The sequence below is a fragment of the Acomys minous genome (assembly GCF_964271855.1).
Source record: "Acomys minous genome assembly, chromosome: 17".
NCBI classification, from domain to species: Eukaryota; Metazoa; Chordata; class Mammalia; order Rodentia; family Muridae; genus Acomys; species Acomys minous.
Genome location: NC_140500.1, coordinates 35,995,067 through 36,012,311, shown reverse-complemented (window position 1 = coordinate 36,012,311; position 17,245 = coordinate 35,995,067). Strand labels below are relative to the sequence as shown.

At 43.9% G+C, this 17,245-nt stretch overlaps 1 protein-coding gene across 1 annotated transcript in view; it reads left to right on the top strand.

Moving 5' to 3' along the window:
• The window catches only part of EDEM1 (ER degradation enhancing alpha-mannosidase like protein 1), a 30,030-nt gene extending 13,309 nt beyond the window's left edge, over nucleotides 1–16,721 (top strand). Inside the window, exons 4-12 of the mRNA XM_084765481.1 lie at nucleotides 584–755; nucleotides 2,451–2,634; nucleotides 4,320–4,494; nucleotides 6,552–6,672; nucleotides 7,135–7,305; nucleotides 8,925–8,998; nucleotides 10,503–10,599; nucleotides 11,842–12,042; nucleotides 12,995–16,721. Of these exons, the coding sequence (XP_084621607.1) occupies nucleotides 584–755; nucleotides 2,451–2,634; nucleotides 4,320–4,494; nucleotides 6,552–6,672; nucleotides 7,135–7,305; nucleotides 8,925–8,998; nucleotides 10,503–10,599; nucleotides 11,842–12,042; nucleotides 12,995–13,084 (1,285 nt within the window). The 3' untranslated portion in view covers nucleotides 13,085–16,721. The remainder of the gene's footprint in view (nucleotides 1–583; nucleotides 756–2,450; nucleotides 2,635–4,319; nucleotides 4,495–6,551; nucleotides 6,673–7,134; nucleotides 7,306–8,924; nucleotides 8,999–10,502; nucleotides 10,600–11,841; nucleotides 12,043–12,994) is intronic.
• The last annotated feature ends 524 nt before the right edge of the window (nucleotides 16,722–17,245 follow it).

Below are 17,245 nucleotides of genomic sequence, written 5' to 3'. Positions count from 1 at the left end.
CATTTGCTTGAAGAAGTCGCAGTCCTTTTTAGACAATTGGGATGGGACATTTATCTAACTACAAGGACATAAATCTCTAAGAGGGTAGCCTTCTATTTCTCAGTGTCTCTCATTTTATCCTTTCCCTCCCCTTGTTGCCTCACTAGATGCTGGGGTAATTCATCAGTCACCTGGCAGTCAGAGCACAGTTACATAGTTCCGTTGTACCCTGTTCTATTTCTCATACGGCTGATGTTTCTTTACCTCGTGAGAGGAATCAACAGGAATTTAGTGATGCTAGTAGGAAGTATGTCCTCTGAGGACAAGCGGTGGATGCTTTCCTGGCTGACATAGGCCCTCTTCTTCGTGCTCTAAGATTAGGGAATGGATGCTTTAGCTGTCTGAGACATCCTCCTTTCCTGTCAGCAGTGCAGTGAGCTGAGAGTCAGCCTTTGAGAGCCACAGGAGACTGCAGGAGGCCACTGGGCCATGTTCTGCTCCTGACAGCCTGGAGCCTGAGAAGTAGAGACATCTTCTGTCTGTAAGTTGGAGTCCATGTACTTATGAGAATATGCTTTTGTTATTATTTCCTTTCTGCTGTTAGGGTTCTGGGAAGCCTCCTTTCTGCTCACAGAATAATAACTGACTCCAAGCAGCCCTTTGGTGACATGACAATTGAGGATTATGATAATGAATTGTTGTACATGGCCCATGACCTGGCCATGCGGCTCTTGCCAGCTTTTGAAAACACCAAGACAGGGATCCCCTACCCTCGGGTAAGTGGCTGGTTTGTTCCGTGTCTCTGCTCTTTTTGAGCAGTGGTCTTGTGCTGTGTAGCTCAGATGGACCTTGAATTTGTGATTTTTCTTGCCTTAGACTTCCAGGTGTTAGCACTGGAGGTATGAGTTACCACACCTGGCTGCCTTGACCCCTTCTGTTTCAAAATTCACTGTTTTCCTGAATTAAAACTTTTACAAAAGGGATGGGGCCTGGCTATAAGAAGAATGATGTTCTTGGAGAGGATTTGGTCCTAAATATAATGTCAATTTTTATTTTTAAATGTGCATCAGAGTACTGCTTGCATGTCTGTACGAGTGTGCTGCATCCTCTGGAACTGGAGTTACAGACAGTTGTGAGCTACCATGTAGGTGCTGGGAATTGAACTTAGGTCCTCTGGAAGAGCAGCCAGTGCTCTTAACCACCGAGCCATCTCCCCAGCCCCATAATGTCAATTTTAAAGCTTCTTATAGCATTTATTGAGCACCTTCTGTGTGCTAGACTTGCAATAGGTAATACAGCAGTTAGCCTTTCACCTTGTAGAACTGTGTTCACTGTTCCATGTGTGGGTTGCATTTCCTGTTACCAGATAGTGTGGAGAGTGCTTCTTCATTTCTTACTTGCATATATTTCCCAACGATCTCACACGAATTGCCTGGTGAGTGTTCATTTGAGTTCTTCACACGCCTGCAAGTGAAGCCTGCGGGACCAGCCAATTAGATGCTGATTTAGATACAAGATCTGGAGTGAGATTGTATATTTGTGACATCTGATTTAGCAAGCCAAATAACTCCTCTGGGGATTGTGTCAGCCCTTGCGGCAGCCAGGGGAGAAAAGCCAGACCATAGGACCTCCATGATGAAATTGGCTGTCATCCTGAGCCTGAGCCTCGGCTTCGTTCCCAGTTGTTTGTGTTTGCTGAGAAGGAGTGAGTCTTTAGAAACTCTTAGAAGCCGTTTATAGCTTGTATTCGTCTCTAACCCCTTATTAGGTACTTCTCTGTTGCTGTGATGAAACACCATGACCAACAGCAACTTAACAGAAGAGTCTGTTTTAACTTATGGCTCTGTAGGGAGTCCACAGTGCTAGAGAAGGCAAGGAGCAGGCAGCTGGAGCAGGAAGCTGACTGACTGACTATGTTTCACACAAGGAGCAGAGAGAGAGAGTGAACAGGAAGGGGGGGGGGTGAGGCTACAAACCCTCAAAGCCCACTCAACTCCCAGTAATGCACTTCCTCCAACAAGGCTGTCTTAAAGGTTCTCAATCCCAGGCAATAGCCTCACTGACTGTGTGTGATATGGACATTTCTATTCAAAACACCACAAACCCTGAGCCTGGTGCTTCTGTAGTCTTGAAGGACACTTGGCAGAAAGAGCTGGTTTAATGAATAATGTTATAAGAAGATGGTAAGCCTCTTGGTTCCTACTGTAGGTGGTTGATACAACATGACAAGTGCTGAGCCTGGGCCCTTAGCTCAGTGTCATTTCCATGGTGGGGCTTTTTCAGCACCGTGAATTCTTAGGTTTTGCTGCAAACTTTTTTTTTCTTAAGCGAGATCTTGCTATGAGCTGAGACTGGCCTTGAACTTGCTCTGTAGGCAGGCTGACCCTTGTGCCTTGGCCTCCTGAGTGCTGGGGTACAGTGGCTCAACACCATGTGGCCTTCCACACCACTTTCAATTCTTCCCCTCCCAGGTGAATCTGAAGACGGGTGTTCCTCCTGACAGCAATAATGAAACCTGCACGGCGGGCGCTGGCTCTCTCCTGGTGGAATTTGGGATTCTGAGCCGGCTGCTGGGGGATCCGACTTTTGAGTGGGTTGCTAGACGAGCTGTGAAAGCCCTCTGGAACCTTCGGAGCAATGATACAGGATTATTAGGTGGGGTTCACCTTCTGCCGTCTGTTGGTCCCCTTTTCTTCCTCCTCATGACACTCCACCTTACTTCATCTTCCCTGTACCACTCCATTGGGAAATTGATAACTCAGACAGCAGCCATCCATGCATAACAGGTCCAGTTTCTTCACATGATCTTTGTGTAGTGCAACGTTAGGGTTTGATGGAAGATAGTAGTGGTTTAGTTGGTAAGAGCCCCATGGGTTTGGATCCCTTGGTATATTTCATTGGAAATTATTGTTAATAGAAATGCCATAAAAATAACTGTCTCAGAGGCAAACTTTATTGCTTCAATATAAGGTTCTAAAAATACAGGAATTTAGAAATTCTGGTGGAAAGCCTTCCTTCTTAAATAAAAGAGGAAAAAAAATCTATTAAAAGCCTAGATGAACCATATATTATACCCCCCTTGAGAATATTTAGTCAAGATATTTAAAATTTATTATAGAAAGTTTTAAACATTGGTAGTAGACTTAATAACAAATACTGTCCTCTATGGCTTCGTCATGACATTCGTCTTTAGTAACTATCCATATTTTGCTAACTCAGTGTTGTTTTAAAATGGCTTTTTAACATCATAAAATTGTCTTATTGGGATATATTTTCTTTTTGGCATCTGGAAATAACTTGGTTGTTTTGGGACCGTATTGGGTCATTTATAAAAGGTTTTAAAAAGTAATTTCTATCTTCTGAAATTTATCTACAAACTCTATACATTGAACAGCAGCAGTAGAAATAAAGTCACCCAGGCTGCATGTGGTGACACACACCTGTAAATATAGCACTCTGGAGGCTGAGGCGGGAGTTATGGTGAGTCTGAGGCCAGCCTGGCTTACGTAGTGAGCTTGTCTCAACATGGTTGACGACTTAGCTTCCTGGAGGCCTCTTAGTCTTCTCTGTGTGACTTTTGTGACTTTACCATTATAACACACTACTAATAAAAACAAAGTCTTATGCTGTATGCTTTGGCAGGTCATTCTAATGCTTCCAAGTTGTTCCCTTGCTTTCATAGTTACCAACTTTAAAAGCTAAACATTTCCCTCTCTTTTTGATGAAGGTCTTGCTATGTAGCATCTACTGCCTTCCCCTTTCTGTGCAGCCCCAAATGACCTTAAACTCCTCATCCTTTACACTGTGCACTATCATATCTGACTCTTTTTTTTTTAAATTTTAAATTATAATTTATTCTGATCATACTTGGCTCTTTTTGTGGTGTTAGAACTCAGGGCCTTGTATGTGTTAGGCAGCTACTCCACAACTGATCTGAATCCCTAGCTCTGACCTTTTGTTTTTAATAAGCCTTTTCAGTACAAATTCCAAGGAATGAGAATACAGGGTAAAAAGTTATGAATATTTTTGGGGGTTTTGAGATGTATTACCATGTTGGAAAAGAAAAATGTTGAGTCTATTTTTTTTCATTACATGTTTATCCCCATTTTTTCATCTGTTGCTGAATTACTACATGCATGCACACACACACCTGAGTGCTATAGAATAATCTCTGTTTTCTAAGTTACTGCCAGAACTAATAAGAACATGTAGGCTTAACTATCCATTCCTCCTATCTGCCAGGGATAAAGGTGCTGAGGAGCAGTGGGGTGCAAGTAGGAGGGCCTTCCCCCATCCTGCCATCTTGAGACCTGAAGTGCCTTGTTTGTTTGTTTCCACAGGCAATGTTGTGAACATCCAGACAGGCCATTGGGTTGGAAAGCAGAGCGGCTTGGGTGCTGGGCTGGATTCCTTCTATGAATACCTCTTGAAATCTTACATTCTTTTTGGAGAAAAAGAAGACCTAGAGATGTTCAGTGCCGCATATCAGAGCATCCAGAGCTACCTGCGAAGAGGGTGTGTGTCCCTGACATTGCTTGTTTGCTGTACCACTCAGAAATGTTCCTGCTCTGCTTTTTGTTACTGTTGTTATTGTTATTATTATTAATGTATTTTATTGGTTTTGGAGAGGGTTATGTGCCATGGTACATGTGTGGAGGTCAGAGGGACAGCTTGCAGGGATTGGTTCCCTCATACCATGTTAGTCCAGGAGTGGAATCTGAGTGTCTAGCTCGATGACAAGCCTCTTCACTTCTCGAGTCTGGCCAGCTGTCTTCTTATGGTGTCACTGGGTAGCCCTGCTTGGCCTCATTTGGACTCAGATTTGCAGTAGTCCTCTCACTTCTGCTTCTGAGTGCTGGCATCGCAGCCGTGTTCGACCACACTCGGCAAAGGCCTTGCTCTTTAGCCAGGCTCGCCTGCAGCTGATTCAAAACACCTCCTGCAGCAGCCTTCCATGTGCTGGGTACAGGTGTGAGCTGCCATGCCAACTCCATTTCTCTTAATATAAACTTCCAGGGTCTCTGTGTTCCTACTTACCATCTCTCTTAATCGGTTTTTAGCCATTTTAGGGTTTGCCATTGTGTACTGTAGTCCCCCAAACCTTAAAATACCTCACAGTTCCTAAGGGACAGAGATCTGGGAACTGGGGAGTCATTGGGTTCTGTCTAGGATCTCTTAACCTCTGGACCATTCATTCCTCCAGCCCCAGAAGTGTCCTTTATACGTACGAGTCAGTGGATAGTTACCACCAGCCCCCGCCCCTGGCCACAGTCTGTTTAAGACAGTGTTTGCCTTTTTTCCAGTACTGTCACATGACTTTAGAGACTGTCTATAGAAAAGCTGTGCAAAGCTACCGAGCCCTCCCCACCAAGCTCTCCCTTCCCCGGGGCGTTTCTCTGTACATGTAAGTAGATAAAGGCTAGTGCAAGTAATAGCTGCAGAGCTTCCAGTTTCATAAGCTTTTGACTCATTTCTACATCAGCTGCTGTAGGGACCATTTTTTGTGAGAGCTTTTGGAGGCTGGAGAGATGGCTTAAAGGCTAAGGGCACATGCCAACTTTTGCAGAGGACCCGTGGTTTTTTTTTTTTTCTCCAAAACCCATATGACCTATATGTGCTGGAGCATAACCCATAACTCCAGGTCCAGGGTATCCTTGTTCTTGCCTCGCTGGGCACCCACATGTTCATGCTTGAATCATCATGAAGACACTCCACAAATGCCTGCTTGCATATGCGCGCGCGCGCGCACACACACACACACACACACACACACACACACAGACATCAAAAACAAAAACAAAAACCCAAACTTAAACTCTTGCCCAAAACAAAACAAAAACATAAGGTTTTTTGGCTAGAGTTGTCACTTTTGCTTTGCTTCTCTCTTTTCATCAGTGTAGGGTTCTGAGAGTAATTGTTGCTCCAGCTCCTTCAGTGATTTTGTCAGACAACCCTCAAACTTCGAATGTAGATTGCGTTGTGATTGTGAATATCATTGTTATGCAGGCACTATGCTGATTTTTTGTGTCGTTGCAGTTTTACTACTTTTTGCTGAAGTGTGCTCTTTGCTTTCTGAGACTTGCTATCCTCCTGCCTCGTTCCTGAGTGTGGTGATTACAGGCATTCACTGCCATTCCCCGTTCATTTTAGCTTTACAAAGTAGTGAAGTAAATTGAGTAGAAAGCTCTCAGTCCTGCCTTGATGCATCCCCACAGGCCTTGTTTTTACAGGGTTGTATTCTTTCTGTACCGGAGAAAAGACTCTGAGCAGAATAAAACATGCTTCCTACTTCGTCAAAGCCAACACAGACCTCTTCTGTTACACATCGGTGTTCTGGAACCCAAATGCCAGAGTGCTTTCTGTAAACTTAAAGAAGATGGTATTCCACAAAGTCTACGTTCAGAACTAGGCTCTTACAGACACCTGTAGGCAGTCTTACTGCCAAAGACTTATGGAAGGACTTGTGCTTTTGCTTCAGTGAAGCACAGAGAGATGAACTGTGAGAGGAGCAGAGCTGGGGCTCTGTGGAAGACCTTCCTTTTCATCTTTGCTTGTGCTGTTTGCCTCCACAGCCGGGAAGCCTGCAATGAAGGAGAAGGAGACCCGCCACTCTATGTCAACGTGAATATGTTCAGTGGGCAGCTCATGAACACCTGGATTGACTCTCTGCAGGCTTTCTTCCCTGGACTGCAGGTATTTTTCTGAGAAGGGCTGGGGAGATGGCTCAGTGGGTGAGAGTGCTTGCCTTATGAACCTGTGGACCTGAGTCTGGATCTTCAGCACTCACCTGCAATCCCAGGGCTGGGGTGAGGGTGGGCAAGGCACAGAGATGAGAAGTTCACTGTTGCTCGCCTAGCTCCAGGGAACAAGGTGGGGAGTGATAGAGGAGACATCCTGCTTTTGCCTCCAAGTGTAAGCATGAATATGTACACACACACACACACACACACACACACACACACACACACACACACACAGAGTTGTTAAGAATAAGCAATTATTGGGAAAGCCCCTTCCCCTCTTTTATCGTCAGCACTCTGTGGCTCCTTTGGATTTGGGAGGTTACTAGCACATTTTGATCCTTCTGTGAAACCAATCCCTAGACTTGAAAATTTGTCTGTAGTTTTACATAATTTGCCAGGATTTTCTCTGTAGGTTCTGATAGGGGATGTGGAAGATGCCATCTGCCTACATGCCTTCTACTACGCCATATGGAAGCGGTACGGGGCCCTCCCTGAGCGCTACAACTGGCAACTGCAAGCCCCTGACGTTCTCTTCTACCCTCTGAGGCCGGAGCTGGTGGAGTCCACTTATCTGCTCTACCAGGTAATGGGTTCGCTCACGGTAGTTTGCTGTTGCACAGTGACCTTTTCTGTTTCTGCCTATTTCTATCTTGCTACAGGTCACTTCTTGATTTTTGTAGGATGGAGAAAGTATCTGCAGCTTAATATGCTTTTAACATCACATTTAGTAAAAAATATTCCTGTTTTTATTATGGGCTTATGTTTCTTATCTGTAAATACTCAAGGGATGATTGTGTTCTAGGTTTGTCTGACAGCCTCCTCCCCAGTTCTCTGGTTTGCAGAAACACATTGATACAAAAATGCTTTTTCATCCATCCATCCATCCACCCTTCCTTCCTTCCTTCCTTCCTTCCCCCTTCTTTCTCCCCTCCCTCCCTCTCTCTCTCTCTCTCTCTTTCTCACTCTGTTTCCCTCTTTCTTTTTCTTTCTTTCTTTTTTTTGGTAGAAAGGGGCATTTGTTTGTATTTTTTTAAGTGGATTTTATTTTTGTAGAATTACTCAGTTACAGAGGAAATGTTACTATGAAATGTCCCCTTGATAGCTGAAGCCTGATACAAAAACGTTTCACATGCTCTACATAGTTTCACACAGTCGCAAACCCATCAACGTAAGCAAAGCTGGCTCTAGGGAGCTTATCAGGTATGAGATAGGTGCCTGTAGTTCACCAGGACCCTCATTCCTACAGAGTCTGATAGTAGGATTCGTTCTGTGCTTTGGATTTATTAAAAAATATATATTGCGCGTGTGTGTGTTAGGGGAATATAATGAAACTGATGTTAGTACTCATCTCAAGAGACCTCACAAGGTTTAGAGACTCTTGAAAAAAGGGAAGAGGTGATCTCAGACATAGTTTCTCTGAGCCTGGAGTAAAGTGAAGCTGTGTGCGCTCTGAAGACGTCATCCCTGCTGTTGTGTGGCTTGTCAGCTCAGCCCTGTTGCCTGTGGGCTTAATACCTCTTTCTTGTTTTCACTTCATCCTTGTCCACTGTGCTCTTAGCATTAAGAGGAATCTTGTACTTTGTCCTCTGAAGCCATCCCAGGCTCTCAAACTAGAGGCAGCCAACATGCTACTTGGCTCCTAGTGTTGCCATAGGTTGGCAGTAGGCATACATTAGAGTTAAGGAGTCAAAGTCTCATCTTTCAGAGAATTCCCTCCCCTGAAAAAACAGCATGTGATAGAGGAGTGAGGATCTGAGGCTAGATTTTCTGCGATTAGAGGAAAGTGCTCAGGCCTCTTTTAGAAAGGACTATCATCCCCTTGCTGCCTCTCACAGTGCAGTAAGTGCAGTGACTCAGAGTCCTATTCCTTGTGTTTGCATCTTAAGTTTCCAGGGAGTTTTGAGGCAAGGTAGAAAGTGGACTTGTTTTCTGATATATACTGTACCCATTGTTTCATTTTGTCTATGGTGAGCATCAGTAGAGCCAAAGTAGTGCTCTGCCTTGGCGCAGATTTCCTAACAAGTAAGCACATCTCAGTGAGGTGTGTACTGAACACCTTCATCAGATGAAGCGAATCTGGCCCTGCTCCTTCCTTTAGCTGGGGGACCCAGCTCCTCTGGGAGCTCCTTCTATCACACGATGTGTGTTAATGATGTCTCTTCCAGGCCCTTCCTGCATAATGTTCTCTTGTGTTCTGTCTAGGCAACCAAGAATCCCTTCTACCTCCATGTAGGAATGGACATCCTGCAGAGCCTGGAAAAATACACAAAAGTCAAGTCAGTCTTCTGAGCCCCTTACTTTTTGGGTGCTTGTGCTTGTCTGAGAGTCATTCTGGAGAAATGTTACTTTAAAAATTTTAAATTAAAAAATTAAAATTAACTATCTATATTTATATGAAAATGTTTTATTTATACAATTTATGTGTATGAATGTTCTAACTGCCTGTGTATCTGTGCCTGGTACCCTTGGAGGCCAGAAAGGGCATTGGCTCCTCTGTGACTGGGTCACAGATGCCTATGGGCTATGGGTGCTGGAAATTAAACCTGGCTCCTCTAGAAGAGCAGCTAGTGCTCTTAACATCTACAACATTAATTTATCCCCCAAGCTTGTTTGTTTTTTAATAATCTAATTATGTCTGTGTGTGTGTGTGTGTGTGTGTGTGTGGACTTGCAGTTGGTTGTGAGCTGCCCACTGTGGGTACTGGGAACCAAAACATGGTCCACAGTAAGAGCACTGCATGCTCTTAACTGCTGAGCCAGCTCTAGTCCCTTAGTGATGTCTAAAAATTATGTCGATTTATTATGTGCGTGCATGCATGTTAGAATGTGGGAGGAGGAGTGCCACATGGATGCCTCCACAGTGCATGAGTGCAGGCCAGAGGATAACCTACAGCAATCTTCTCCAGCCCTACACTGTTTGAGTCCTGGGGATTAGACTCAGGTTTAGTGACAAGGGAGTCATCTCTCCTACCAGGAAATAGTATTATATGTATTTCAAATGTGTAGTGCAGATGATTAATGTTAGCTTTCTAGAGAAATGGCTTACCTTTTGATAAAGCAGAATTTCTCCATTATAGTGGAAATTGCATTTTTATGCCCACCCCTTGTGTAAGATTTGACCAAATGGTGTTCTTTTTGAGATATTTGCTTTTATGCCAGCAATTCATTAAAGCCCTTAGACAGCATAAAAGATGTTAGGAGTGAAAGACTCGTTTGATCTACACCTGTAGGTCGCCACAGTGAACACGGAAGTACCCATGTTGAGAATCTTTCCAATATAGTTATATTTAAGCATATGGTGTGTGTATATATAAGCACACACACATATAAAAACATATACTTTGATTTTGTGGCCTGCTTTTTTTTGTATATTGTGCAGAAGTATATAATAGAAAATACTGTTTCATGTTATGCCAATAATAATGCAGTTCCACAAATACTGGGATGAACAATTTAAATCAGCCCTTCTAAGTTTATTGCCAGTCACTTTCATGATGTCTCATTTGGCTTTTGCTAAATACTCCCCATTGTCCTTCATCCCAAGCTTGGAGCTAACCTGACAAGAAGCAATCTAAGCATGCTTTCAAGTAAGTTTACAAACTAGCTATGCTACACTTAAGAAGGAAGGGAGGAAGGAAGGACTAGCCCTTGGACCTAGCATAGCTACATTTTATGAGGCGTTGGAGAGGTAGGTTGATTCTCATGGTAAAGAATATTCTGACAGGCAATGAGCACAAGAGGAGGAGCCTGAAGCAGGGCTAACTGGACCTTTATTTTGTAGATGCGGGTATGCCACACTGCATCATGTCATTGACAAGTCGAAAGAGGACCGGATGGAGAGCTTCTTTCTTAGTGAGACTTGCAAATACTTGTATCTGGTACGTGTGTTGCAAGATTAGATGTATTTTGTGCTGCGGAGAGCAAATGTTTGTGTTGTCTTTTTCTCCAACATATATTTACTGGTTGCCACTTTCTGATGGACATTGTACATTTCCAGAGTTACAAGCTTGCTTAAGACTGAAGGATAGTGCTGTCTACCTTCATTTGTCATGCTACAGAACCGAGCTCACGGTTAAGAGCTGTGGAAGTGCTGGTGTGCAGTGATAGAGACCCAGCTCTAGGGTGGTGCTCTGCAGCTTTCTGAGAGGAGGAAGCAGGGTTCTCTTTCACTTCCCCTGGGATATTGGACATGTCCAGTGCTCTTTCAGCTTCTGCCTTCTGTCACAGACATGTGTAGCATCTGTATGCTCATTGTGTGTAGCCTCTCTTCTATCATACATATCTACATACAAACAATACTTGGAAGGCACAGAGGGTTGGGAGATTCAGAGGCAGCAGCGTAATGTTAGGTTGTGTCCCATAGTTCGCTGGGGATGCCTAGGTTGGAATGACCCTAGGATCCCTGTTAAGAATTCCTTTACATTGTGTACGAGGATTTGAAGAAAATGGACCTGAGAGTTTAATTTTGACAAATGCCTGCACTGATCCTGTGTGAAGCCAAGTTTTGGATAAAGTGATGGGTGAAATCTATGTTCTTCCCCTCTGGTGTGTCTCCTTATGGTCTGGGAATATATGAGGTGGAAGGTAGGTAGTTCTAGCATTAGCTGTGGGGACTTTAGGGCGTCCTTATAGACGGCTGTGCTTGGGTCCTGGACCTGGGGTTTCTGGTACTCTGGTTTGGGATAGGGTGGGAGGGTTGGCACATGAGGCATCCAAGGCTAAACAAAAATAAATCCTGCATTGCCACCCTGTGCTGATATTCAGTGCCTTTATATCCAGTTTTGCTCTGCAGCAGCTCAGCACCTTTGCTGTTAGTAAAAACGGTTCTCCAGTTACCACTTGTGGTTTCTTGTTAAAGCTGGTTCTGGGGATTGATTCCAGGGCCTGCATGCTCTGTCTGTAAAGGCTTCTCAGAGCTGCATCCCAGCACGAGAACCTCCCTCTCCCCACTCACCCACCCCCACCCTTCTCTTGCTTCCTTCCTTTCTTTTCTGCCATGGCTGGCCTCATACTCATAGAGATCTATCTACCTCTGACTCCCTAGTGCTGGGATTAATCTTCTGTGCCACTGTGCCCAGCCAACCCTGGTTTTCTCATTGCTTCTTATTCTCTGTCTCTAGCTGTTTGATGAAGAGAATCCAGTACACAAATCTGGAACCAGATACATGTTTACAACAGAGGGCCACATCATATCTGTGGACAAACGTCTTCGGGAATTGCCTTGGAAAGAATTATTGGAAGATGGGGAGCAGGACCAAGAGGAAAAGTTTGTGCACAGGCCTAAGTCCCAGGAGCTCAGAGTCATTAACTCCAGTTCTAACGTGAGTTGCTTTTTCCCCTGCAGGTGGGAAAAGAATATATTAACTCCTTTAGCACTCAAAGTTCTACATGAAATAGATGACATACTCAGATTGTGTAATTTGGCAAGAATTCATAAAGGGACCATTTATGTAGATGCCACTAGGATGTAGAGGATCTGTGGACCAGTAGTACAGGCATCTGTCCTGTCTGCAGGAGCAGGTAGAGAATGGTACAGTAGCGTGGAAAAGTAGTCCTGTGAGAAGAGAGGCAGCTGGCAGGTCCCATTGCTTAGATCTGGGACCAGTGACATTCAGGGAAGAAGCCACAGTATCAACACTTCATCCTTCCCCATCTATTCATCTGATGTGGAGTGATGTAATTGTTTTATTTTGATGTAAGATTTTGTATACTAATGTAGCACATGCTGGCAGTGGACTCTGGGTAATGGAGCCTGGCCTCGAACCTCTGCTTCTACTGCCACTAACTCCCTAAATTTATAGATGTATGTCCACATGCCTCACTCTCTTCTGTGATCTCTTACTGGTGGTCCTCCTTGGCTGCTTCCACCAGTGGAAAAGGAGGACAGGTGCACAGGGGAGACTTCCAGCAAGGCTGCCTGCCACACACGAGCAGGACAGGAAAACAGTCCTTTGTAAATCACCTTGTTGTTTTGTATTTTGAGACATGATCTCATGTGGCCTTCACTGTCTTCAAACTCACTGTGTATTTGAGTCAGGTCATTCATTCATGACATTGGCAGTGTCTGGAGCCGGTTTTGGTACAACTGGAGGCTGGAAGTTGTGCTGGCCCCCTCAGTAGACAAGGCCAGGGTTGCTCTGCTGACTACCCTCTCCTACACAGACCAGCTCCCATAACAAAGAGGCGTCTACTTCACATGTCACTGGCCATGGCTTCACATTTCCTGGGTTTCTAATTCACATCTCACCTGTCCTCACACTTTTGTCTTTGCAGTGCAATCGTGTTCCTGATGAGAGGAGATACTCTCTGCCTTTGAAAAGCATCTACATGCGCCAGATTGACCAAATGGTTGGCCTGATTTGACCTGCTCACCTCATTGTGGCCAGACCTTAAACCAAACCCAAGCGTACCAAAATCTCCGAGGTGGAAGAGGTAGAGTCTGTCCATCTGTGATGCTGTAGAAGTTTCTTTCCAGCTCTTACTCACCTCTGGTTGATTCTTGCACTTAGTGTTTTCCTTCTGTTTAATAAAATACCCTATTTTTTCCGAAGGATATTAGAAATTGGAAGCTACGTGGGGAGCTTCTTGTGATATGCTGATGTTCTTAAGCACAATGGATGTTACCTCTTTGGATCATTCTTCCTAACTTCATGCAGAGAACCCCGGTCTCCTCGCTTTCCTCTACTTAACTGTGCTGAAGTATTGCTACCTCTTTGCTAGAGGATCAGGAATGCAATTCCTGTGCAAAGATCCTGAGGTTCACTTGGCATCACTACTTACTGCAGTGAAAGCGTCATCCTTTCTCTCTCTTATGGGACCATTGGGCTGTCTCCAGGACAGCCAGCCATGATTTTGGATCACATGGGGAAAATTCACCTGGTTTATTTACATCTTAAATTTATTCAGTGTTACTTATTTTAGTGAAATGGTCTAGCCAGAAGTCTGACTGGCAGCCTCTGAAGTGAAGTCTCCCAGATCTTTTTGTACCGTGTTTAGTATTTATTTTGAACATCAACTTACCTGAAGAACTCCCGTGGTTCCAGAACCAGGTGCCTTCTAGAGAGAGGAAACCCTGGGATTGTGTGAGCTTCCATCTCGCACGTTTCATAACTAAGGATGCTCAGTGCTGACCGTCTTTGGGTTAGACTTCTGTTTTTGTTGGCTTATGTATAGTGCCAATTAGCTAATCAGGGACAAAGAAATGATCAGATGACTTTCTGACATCCTTGAGCCATTTCTCTGTGTGATATGGGCTTTAGATTAGTGCCTTATGGGTTTTTGTTTGGGCCATCGGCGGTCACCCCCACTGCTGCGGACAGCTTGTTTTGTACTGCCATCTGATGGGGTCAGTAAGGAGCAGGGCGGGTGGAAGGAAGATCCCTGGAAGGCAGTTTGTCAATTATTGCCTTTTAGCCTGTGATGTTAGCCAGGCTTAAAGGAGGAAATTATGAGAAAGTGTTTTTTGTTGTTTCTTTGCTGAAATATAAAGCTCTCTAGATTTGCACAGACTGTTCCTACGAAGCATACCTGGGCTTGAACCCTACCTTGGCCTCCTTGCATTGTGACAGGTCGAAAGGCATCCTAGGCAAAGGGTGGGAAGTCCTTGAGAAAGTCGGTTCAACCTCACATATCTTATGTCTTCCCTCTGCACTGTTAATGTACACTCAAAAATATTTCATTCTAGTCTCCTTGAGCCAGGAAAAAAAGACTCATCTGAATAATTGGATTTTTAGTCAAAAGGGAGAAATTATATTCTTTCTTTAAAATGTGGTACTGTTTTGAAAATAGATACATCATTCGGTTTCTTGACATTTTTAGAGAAGGCTTTCAGTAGTCAGTGTCACCTTTTAAACACTATGCAATTGGTTTTATTTATTTGTTATGAATATTGAATGTTTCTGTTTTCTTTTGATTTCACAAGCATTGTTCTGTGTATCCATAGTGTCTCATCTACTGTATAGAAAGCATTCTCTGAGAAGATTATCAGTTTTAAATATGTTTGTTAAGTGAGTAAAAGTGTTAAACATGCGTGCACGGGGGGGTGTGTGTGCGCACCCCTTTTTACCTTTGTTCCAGGAAAATTCACATGACTGAATGACCCACTGAGGACCTGTCAGGGAAGAGCACACTTTCTTGATGCTTCTCTTTCTTCTGCATCTCTCTGTCTGGTTTCTGTGGCAACAGTGGTTTATGTCAGCACCCAACAGTCCTCTCATCTGGGCTCTTCATCTGTCGCTCCTGAGCAAGCATGGGTTCTTCTCCCTGTGCTCTTGGGATAATGATCTATGTCTGGAAGCACCGTGGTGCCTTGTGCTGCCAGTGGGTCTCAGGGGTACAGACAGACATGCAATGCATTTTATTAAGTCTCAAACCCTCTTGACTTTTGGGTACTCGATTATTCACCTATTGGCAAGTAAGATAAGGCCTATAAGTCCTAGTTATTGACCTTCTAGACTACATGGGCCAAAGGCAGTGATTTGTGGAGCCGCTTGAAGAGCACTGTCTAGTGCCAGTCATATAAAGAACATTATTTGAGTCAACTTTAAAGCTGACTTGCTTGCTCTCTGAAAAAAATCAAAATGTTAGCAACCGTAATGTATTTGCAGTGTTTGCTGTTCCTTCCAGTTTGTGTGCTGGAATATGGGTAGAAATTTTCTAACGCACTGCTTTGTTACAAGAGTGGCTGGAATGTGGACAGATATCTCCGCCATGGTTGTGTTCCCAGGAATAGCCAGCATCCAGTGTCCACTTTGGGCAACATGTTCAAAGTTGCAGAGTGTGTAGCAAGCTGCCTTATGATTAGGTGTGGTGGAGCCCATTTCTACAACCAACAGACTTGCCTTAGCTGTTCTAAACACTGTGACAGAGGAACTCCATTCTCCTGGGAGAGGAGGTGACAAAGGAATGCGTGGTGGCTCCCATTGCTTTGGTTGCTTTGTAGAAGCGGCTTGTTTTCCAAAGCCTCCCTTAGATTCTTCCTGCTCTTGGCCAGAACTTATTGTTACTGGATTCCTAGTTCTGTGTCTGGGCTTTTATTATCCTGGATTGCAGACTTACCACATACATGGCATTCAAAATAGTTTTCTGTGTGTGGAAGAGGAAACATGTGAGGGCAGTACCTGTGCAGCTGGTTGCCCATGGTTTACTGGTGTGATTAAATGCGGTTGTCTCCATCCTGTCTCCTCTCACCGCTGTGGAAGAGGAATCTCCCCACCTTCCCACTTTGCTCAGTGAGTGGGTGCCAGCTGTAGTTCTTCCCTTTGGATCTTGTGGAGTGTACATTGGACGTCCCTTCCTTCAGGGCTGGGAGCTCTTGTTCTCCTGACATGTACAAATGCAGTGCTGGGCACAGGATGGGGCTCAGTCAACTTAGTCACAGAGTGGCTGAGCGTGGACTTGAGAAGAAGATGCTGATCCTTGCTTCTCTGTCCCTGGCTGTCCAGCACCTACTGTAGTGCCTCTTTCCTGCAGGGCAGGGACCCTCATGAACTGGAGAAGGTGATGTGTGGGGGCTGTTTGGTCTCAACTCTACAGGGCTCAGGCTTATGGTCCCTCTTGAATTTGGATGTGACTCTCCTACATACATCAAGAACCTGTGAAACCTTGCTTCACCCTTTCCTCTTCCGAGAGGCAGACAAGTAACACTTTTAAGGGTGTTTTGTTTTAGTGTTAAATAGGAAACCACAAGTGTGTTTTTATTTATTACATATACAAAAAGTAAATCTGTTTCTATAAAACAAAAAGTCTAGAGTTGGAAACTCTGGGAAAACTTACTGAGATGCACAATTATTTCTCTCTCTGTGATGTGCAATATGCTGGGTAACCATAGATGATATTTCCTGTTTAATCTGTAAATAAGAAATGTATTTAAATTAAATGGGAGATTTTTGTAAAAGGACCAAATGTTCTTTTATAAATGTACTAAGGAATATCTTGCTTTTTGAAATTTATTAGGATTTTTATGAATAATTTTTATTAAAAGATTCTTTTTGAGTTGTCACTGTGTTTCTCCTTTGCATACTTGGATATATTCATTTTGAGTAGGACAAGAGGAAAATAATTTAGAGAAATCTTAAACTTCGGTGACTAAAATCTTTAGGGTCTTTTTGTTTTTCCTTTTTCCTTTTTTTTTTTTTTTGTTTGTTTGTTTTGGGTTTTTTTGAGACAAGGTTTCTCTGTGTAGCCTTGGCTGTCCTGGATGTTTTGTAGACCAGACTGGCCTCAAACTTACAGAGACCCACCTGCCTCTGTCTTTCTGAGTGCTGGAATTATAGGCATGTGCCACTGCACCCAGGTTGTTTTTTTTGTTTTCTGTTTTCTTCTTCAATTTTTTTGTTTTGTTTTGCTTTTGAGACAGGGTTTCTCTGTGTAGCCCTGGCTGTCCTGCAACTAGCTGTGTAGACCAGGCTGGCCAGGAACTCACAGAGATCCACCTGCCTCTGCCTCCCAAGTACTGGGATTAAAGGTGTGTGCCACCACTGCCTGGCATGTTTTGTTTTTCTTAATAGCTATGCTTTTCTGGGG